At 38.3% G+C, this 7,831-nt stretch overlaps 1 protein-coding gene across 2 annotated transcripts in view; it reads left to right on the top strand.

Annotated features, from left to right (window-relative positions):
• Positions 1-7,831, top strand: part of LOC105823343 (cytochrome b5 type B) — a 44,951-nt gene that overhangs the window by 24,285 nt on the left and 12,835 nt on the right. The window contains exons 2-3 of one of the 2 annotated variants that reach the window (XR_001138139.1): positions 3,857-3,985; positions 4,349-4,455. Coding sequence is in view for 1 of the 2 variants with exons in the window: in XM_012660507.1 (XP_012515961.1) it covers positions 3,857-3,985; positions 4,511-4,540 (159 nt within the window). In the remaining variant the exon portion in view is untranslated. Of the gene's footprint in view, positions 1-3,856; positions 3,986-4,348; positions 4,456-4,510; positions 4,541-7,831 lie in introns of both variants that reach the window. The other variant, XM_012660507.1, reaches the window with a different exon arrangement.

The following is a 7,831-nucleotide window of genomic DNA, read 5'->3' as shown; positions in this document are numbered from 1 at the left end:
AAAAAAAAAAAAAAAAAGATAGAATTTGAAATAAGCATAGCCTTGATTAGTATATTGAACATATCCAGAAAATACCATACTCAGAGGTCAATGTTTGATTTAAGGGATATTCCCGTTGATACAAGAGATGTCCCTTATATCTTGGAGCTATAACCAATTTCTGCACAGCAACCATGAAAGCACCCTTTATATTAAAACAATAGAAAAAATATTTTTGCAATTACAATGTCTAGAAGTCTACAAATTGCTTCTTGTTACCATTTTTCTTCCTTGGTAGTACAGTTAGGACCATTCCCAGGAATGGAGAACAGTGTTCCTCAAATTCTGTTCTTGTACCACCTAAATTGGAATCCCTTGCCATGTACATGAAAATAGACATGAAATGTATATTTCCTGTGCTTCCACTACTGCTGATTTGGAATCTCTGGAGACGGGGCTTGGGAATTTGCATTTTAAGTAATCTAGGTGAGAAATATGTGGCCAAGCCCAAACTTTTTGCTAAATGATATGCCCATCTTTTCATTTGAAAAGTTAGGAAAATTTAATTCTCTTCTGTGGAAAGCATACAAAGAATTAGAGTTTCTCGGCTGAATTAAAACTGTTGAGCCTTAGATTTTTTGTAAGAAATATGGAAAAAGCAACCATTTCAGCTCACCAAGTTCTATAATAATTCAGAAGTCTCCAAATGTAGTTTAGCCCCTGCCCGGGTTAAAGAGTGACTAAAGGCAGTGTTTCCAATCCTGTTTTCCTCATGTCACTGTGCCCAAAGAACATGTCTTCATTAAGTAGAGAGCCTGGCTATTGTGTGTTTCCAGTCACACTGCTACACTTCAGGCACATCAGGCAAGAAAAAGCCTTTTGGAAAATTTTGAAGACCACCTACACTGGTTTTCTTAGAGCTATATTCCAAACCGATTTCAGTTCCAGGAAGAAATTCTTGATCCCTCAGATTTATTTCTTACCGAGGTTTAAATAGGCACTTGGTGTCTAGGATATAGGTATCTCTTTTCTTCATTTTTCTATCTCTGGTTTAAACATTCACCATCAGGTAAGGGAAATAAAGTTCATTTCCTTGTTTCCTTTCTCTTGAGTCAGGGTTTCTGAATCTCTATGATTTTTTTTAAAGTCTAATTAAGAGGTGTCTTCAGCCTTGTGGGACAGTTTTCATTTCCGTTCTGCTTTTTCTCCCTTCCTCTATTTCTCCACTTCCACAGCCCCATCCACTCCTTGTCTGAACTGCACTCCCCCTGCCCCCGCAAAACACCCAAAATGTTGCTATTCCATTATAAGTCAGAAACCATTTCCTAGTTCTTTTAGAAACCACCTATCATATTGCTTTTACAACACTGGTAAATAGCGGTCACCATTATTTTATTGTTAGAGGGATAGCACTTGAGTTGAAGGCCCTGAACTATTATAATACTAAAACTTAAAAGCTTGGATACTTAAAGATCTAGTAGCATGTTTTTCTTACCTGCTTCAATCAAAAATAACTAATGAGAATTAAAAACCATTTTGTCTTTGTGAATCTTTTCCATGTTGGATTAACCCTCATGCCAAAAGCCATCAGTCTTCTACTCATATTTGACTTAACATTTTTCTGGTCTGCTTTTGGTTATGGAAACTCACCTTAGAAACAGACTTAGTGCTATCTAAGCAAGTTAGCCTGCCTGTCTGCTCTTTATCCAATAACCTATAAACATTTGTGGCCCATGAATTCTCTCTTTTGATTATGTATTTACTTCTTGGTTAGCTGTTTTATCACTCAATCTGCCATCAGTTCATGAGATAAAGTACATACGAATCTTAACCTGACCAAAATAGTGGGCACCATTTCATTCATTTATTCACCAGATATTATCTAGGTGATAGTTCAACTGCTCTACGAGTCAAGTCTAGTAGTCAGTGAGATCCAATAACTTGACCATTTCCCCATGAAATTTTTTTCTGAACAGGTAGTATACATACAGTGTACATGGTAAAAGAAAAAATCAGATAGTTCAGAAAAGTATGCTATCAAAAAAGGTTCCCTCCCATCCCTGACTCTCAGTCTCTTAGTTCCTCTTCCCTGAAGGTAGTCAGCTATCATTTTCTTGTTTACTCTTCCAAAGAGATTCCATGGGTACATGAAGATGGATGGATAGATGTATGGATGGATAGGTAGACAGTCCATCCCTTCCTTAAAAAAAATCTCATACACACTGTTCTTCACCTTGTTTTGCTTTACCTAAAAATTTTATTAGTCATTATTTCTTGTTAATTCATAAATATCTTCCTCATTATTTTAAATAGGTATTTAGTATTCCTTAGAAAAAGTTTTGATGTGATGACATTTGTTTTAACAGAATTTGATCTGGTTTTTACAACAAATAAAATTGTCTCCATAGAGGCTTAACTTGTTTTTTAAACTGTATTTTTTTAACTTAAGAAACTTAACTTTTGAAATCTAGTAAATTCCACATATGTTAGAAGCAATCTATAAGTTGCATTTGAAAGCAGATATATTTTTTTCTCCCAGGTGATTTACATATACAGTTTCCTGTTGTATTATACATACATACATAACCTACAGCTTACCTCCTCTTTTATGGGAGAGAAACTAAAAAGAAAACATTGTTTATAATCATGTAATGTAGTTGGTTGATTACATTAAGCTAAAATATACTTTTAAGAATTATTTAATATCCCTATTGTACCTACTACTTTGTTTATTAAAGTTTGGAATGGGGATCCAGATGCCCTTTATTTATTTATTTATTTATTTTTAAGACAGAGTCTCACTGTGTTGCCAAGGCTAGAGTGCCATGGCGTCATCCTAGACAGAGTCTCACTGTGTTGCCTGGGCTAGAGTGCCGTGGCGTCATCCTAGCTCACAGCAACCTCAAACTCCTGGGCTCAAGCGAGCCTCCTGCCTCAGCCTCCCGAGTAGCTGGGACTACAGGCATGCGCCGCCATGCCCGGCTAATTTTTTTTTTCTATATATTTTTAGGTGTCCAATTAATTTGAACTCCTGAGCTCAAACAATCCGCCCGCCTCGGCCTCCCAGAGTGCTAGGATTACGGGCGTGAGCCACCGCGCCCGGCCTATGTGTGTCTATTAATACCTACTTTTTAAAATCATAGATGGTAGCATATTATACCTACTGTACCTTGCTCTTCTGGAGCACAAAGTGTTTTGCATCTTTATCTCGTTTAATACGCGCAATAGTTGTCGAGATAAGTATTCTTATTATCTGCATTTTATAAATAAAGACATCTCAATTTTTTAATAACTTGTTCAGTGTCACATAGCTTATAGTTACAGAATCTGTTTCCTCTGGTACTACTTATTTATTTAAACTTTTATTTTAAAACAATTTCAAACTTACAGAAAAGTTGCAAGAATAGAATAAGGAATTCACATACCCTTTGACCGGAGTCCCCATTTGGATTTCTGCAGCTGCTCAATAACGTTGGCAAAAGGAACCAACCCAGGATCACATGTTGTTCCCAGTTGTCATGTCTCTCTAGCCTCCTTCAATCTGGAACAGTTTCTTCCGTCTTTCCTTGACTTTCATGACCTTGATATCTTTGGAGATCATAGGCCAGTCCTGTCCACAGAGATTTTGTAGAATATTTCTCAATTTGTAGCTGTCCTAGGTTTTCTCATAATAATCCCCATATTATGCATTTTTGGCTAGAATATCACAGAAGTTATGCTGTGTTCCTCCCATTGCATCCTATCAGGTGGCACATGATGCCACTTTGTTCCATTATTCCCATTAAAGGGAGAAAAGAGAAAGGAAAATGGGTGAGAAAATAACTTACTGGCTTGCTTTTCAGAGAACTTCTGCTCAATAAATCTCTTTTCCTTGTAGCATCCTGGAGGAGAAGAGGTTCTGCTGGAACAAGCTGGTGTAGATGCAAGTGAAAGCTTTGAAGATGTAGGACACTCCTCTGATGCCAGAGAAATGTTAAAGCAGTACTATATTGGTGATGTCCATCCGGTAAGAACTCTCAGAGCTCGGAGAGCTTATGCAGAGAAAACTACTAAACAGTCACAGAACAGGATGAGGGAATGAATTATTAAAAGGGAAATTCATTCTACCCAGCAGTCAGGCTGAATTTTCTCTAAAATCATCTTAGCCTTACTGTGCTAAGATATAGCCTCTTGTTGGCCAAGCAGCACATGTATATCTCTGAAAAGCTAAGGGAATTGATTTGGGATTATTATTTTTATTGATTGATGTGTTTTTGTGATGCAGTTAATAACATCTCTATCTAAAATAGTGGTTTGACTGTACTTGCAAGTTCCTTGCTAAAGGTAGTAACTGGATGTTTTAAACCATCCGTACATACCATTCTAACAGGGCACCCTGATGGGGTTCAGTACCTATCTGAAGACCCAGAAGTCTCCCAGAGAATTCACTGTCACCAGAATGTAGTATCAAGTTCGAAGGTTAGAAACAAGCACAAAGTAAGAGTTTATTGGATATATCTTAAAATATTATTTGTTTTCCTCTTTTGAGCAGAGTGACCTTAAACCTGAAAGTGGTAACAAGGTAAGAAGTCATCAGCTTGTCTTATGTGTTTTAATTGTTTATATTTCTGTTTACTCAAGTAGAATTGCTTTTTAAAAAAATTATCTTAAGAGAAGTTAAAAAGTGTTTACTTTTTCCCCAAGCCAAAATCCTATTTTTCAGGAATTTGGACCCAGTACCATGTCAGGAAAAAAGAATAGCTGACTTGAACAGTAGGAAACATTTTGTTAATACGTCTATATGCTTTTTCAAAAAATTGAAACTCCAAAGCTATGCCGCGTATGGTTTTGAAAAAAAATTAGTTTATGGGTTCAGTTGCATAAAAGTGTCTTACTCTTTCATTATATAGAACAGGTGATAATAATTGCTTGTGTGCTGGAAAAAGAATCGGAAAGTTGGTTTTTTCTTACGAATTTAGTTATCTTGTTTATCTGTAATACAGAGAGGCCTTTCTGTACTTATTTCCTAAATTTAATTCTTTTATCCTGGAGGCTCAGATAGGCTCACATACTTCCCAGTTACTCAGTGATATGGGAAAAACAAAAGATTAAGTATTCAAGTATTTGAATACCTTAATGTGCACTCCGTTAGGTACCAGGAAGAAAATACGAAAGCCTTTTCTGCTTACCACAAGCCGTTTGGTTCATCTCCCTTATGTCCTTAAAATTTTCTTTGACTTCCATTCTTCAGATACCTGTTACACTGCCCTCTAATTTATTTATTTGTTTATTTATTTATTTTGAGACAAGATCTTGCTCTGTTGCCCTGGCTAGAGCACAGTGGCATCATCATAGCTCACTGCAATCTCAAAACTCCTGGGTTCAAACAATCCTCCTGCCTCCCTAGTAGCTGGGACAAGAGGCAGGCACCACCACACCTGGCTAATTTTTATGCAGACTGGGTCTCACTGTGTTGCCCAAGCTGTGCCTCCAGTTTAAAGGGAAAGCAGTTTAGGTGCTACCTAGAACACAGGGAAGCAATGCTGCCTCCCTCCTCTTTTCCTCTTTCTAGCTGCTTGCTTCCCTCCCATTCCTCATTGAGCCAGAATTACTGAACAGGTTTGACACAGCAGTTAAAGTTGGCCAAAACAAGAATTCTATCAACTCAAGAGATTGTTTGCTTGACATTGTCTGCCATGTGTTGCCCTGCAATCCAGAGTGTTTGTGTAAATTAACTCTTGCATCTTGCTAGCTTCTACTACTCTGAACTATTGAATTGTTTATGAAAGGGGAATGAAATAGTTCTTTCAACGCTTTGTAAGTACTGTTGGTTTGTTTATCTTCTTCGCCTAATATATGTACGACTCATTCTTGAATCCTCACTTGTGTTATTAAGATAGAATTTGAGGCCGGGCACGGTGGCTCACGCCTGTAATCCTAGCACTCTGGGAGGCCGAGGCAGGAGGATCGCTCGAGGTCAGGAGTTCGAGACCAGCCTGAGCAAGCGCAAGACCCCATCTCTACTAAAAATAGAAAGAAATTAGCTAGACAACTAAAAGTATATTGAAAAAATTAGCTGGGCGTGGTGGCACATGCCTGTAGTCTCAGCTACTCGGGAGGCTGAGGCAGAAGGATTGCTTGAGCCCAGGAGTTTGACGTTGCTGTGAGCTAGGCTGATGCCATGGCACTCTAGCCTGGGCAACAGAGTGAGACTCTGTCTCAAAAAAAATAAAAATAAAAAAATAAGTTCAGGCAATTCTTTTGGAAATAGAAGCTATGTGGAAGCACCTGAGGCACTAGACATGTGAGTGAAGATGTCATCTTGGACAACTAGCCAGTTGAGCTTTGAGGTGACTCCAGTCCCAGCTGCTGTCTAACTACATCGGAGACCCCCAAGCAGACCTACCCATGCGCAGTCATCTCACAGAACCATGACATAACAATAGTTGTGTTAGTCACTAAGTTTTGGGGTGGTTTGTTATACAGCAATAGATATCCTTAATACAATCCTTCAAAGTACCAGACCTAAATTTTCTGTAAAGCCTTACTTTGCTAGTCTAGTTAACATCACTCTTCTTTCTCTAGCTTCCATAGAAATTGATACCAGCTGGGTGTGTTGGCTCACACCTGTAATCCTAGCACTTTGGGAGGCTGAGGCAGGAGGATTGCTTGAGGCCTGGAGTTTGAGACCAGCTTGAGCAACATAGCAAGATCCCATCTCTACAAAAAATACAAAAATTAGCTAGGTGTGGTGACACACACCTGTAGTCCCAGCTATTCAGGAGTCTGAGGCAGGAGGATCACTTGAGCCCAGGTGTGTGAGGTTGCAGTGAGCTATGATGACACCATTATACTCTAGCCCAGGAGACAGAGCAAGACCCTGTCTCAAAAAAAAAAAAAAAAAACTTATCAATACTACACATTTTGTTATCCAACTGCATATATTATTATTTTTCATTACCTATATGCTAATCTGGACTCCATGACCAAACTATATGATCTTTGAAGATATCAAATAGTGGAAATATATCTTTTGTAAGTCCTTCAACAAGTCCTAGTATTGGACAAAAATGTCATTAATAAGCAATTGAACTGAATTAAAAGTAAGGGTTTCCTTCGTCATTTTAGCTCTCTGCCAACTATTTTAGATTTGACTTTCCATTAGGGTATCTTTGAGAGCACTCTTTTAAATCACCGTTATGAAAAGTATGTGTGGCAGCAGGCAGCTCTTAGGATCCTTCCACCTGACGACGGTGTTACAACGCAGTGGTTCTCAAAGTGTGGTCCAGAATCAGCAGTATCAGCATCACCTGTGAATGTGTTAGAAAGAAACATTCCTGGGCCTACCCCAAACCTACTGAATTAGAAGTTCTGAGGGTAAGGCCCAGCGTTCTGTTTTAACAAGCCTTGCAGATAATTCTGATGCATATTGAAGTATGAGAATCACTCTTGCAGTGGGGAGAGTCTTGGTTTTAAGGTCAGAAACTCTAGGAGTTTTTACTACTGACATTTACTAGTTGTATATCCATGAGAAAGTTACTTAATTTCCTCCAGTCTCTCTTTCCTCATCTGTAATATGATAATTCCAACCCTGCCATTCTTCTAGGAATGGGAGAGTCAAGTCAGATAATATTTACTCCGTTCTTAAAAATTGTAAAAGTTTAGTGGTGAAAACCACAAGTACTGATAAGTGGCTCTATACTCACAAGGTAGAATGGGATTAAACACAGAGTGGGATGCTTTCTTCTTTTTCCTTCCTGTCCTGGACTATTATTCTATCTTGTGTGGCAGGCCTTTGGTTTCACAGGTTCATGAGCAGTGGCTTATGTCACATTCCTAAATTGGTGCCAGATTATCTGTATAGACTTCCCTT

The sequence above is a fragment of the Propithecus coquereli genome, unplaced genomic scaffold (assembly GCF_000956105.1).
Source record: "Propithecus coquereli isolate 6110/MARCELLA unplaced genomic scaffold, Pcoq_1.0 Scaffold67, whole genome shotgun sequence".
In the NCBI taxonomy this organism is placed as follows: domain Eukaryota; kingdom Metazoa; phylum Chordata; class Mammalia; order Primates; family Indriidae; genus Propithecus; species Propithecus coquereli.
Note: the sequence above shows the minus strand (reverse complement) of the source record. Positions and strands in the feature narration are given on the sequence as shown.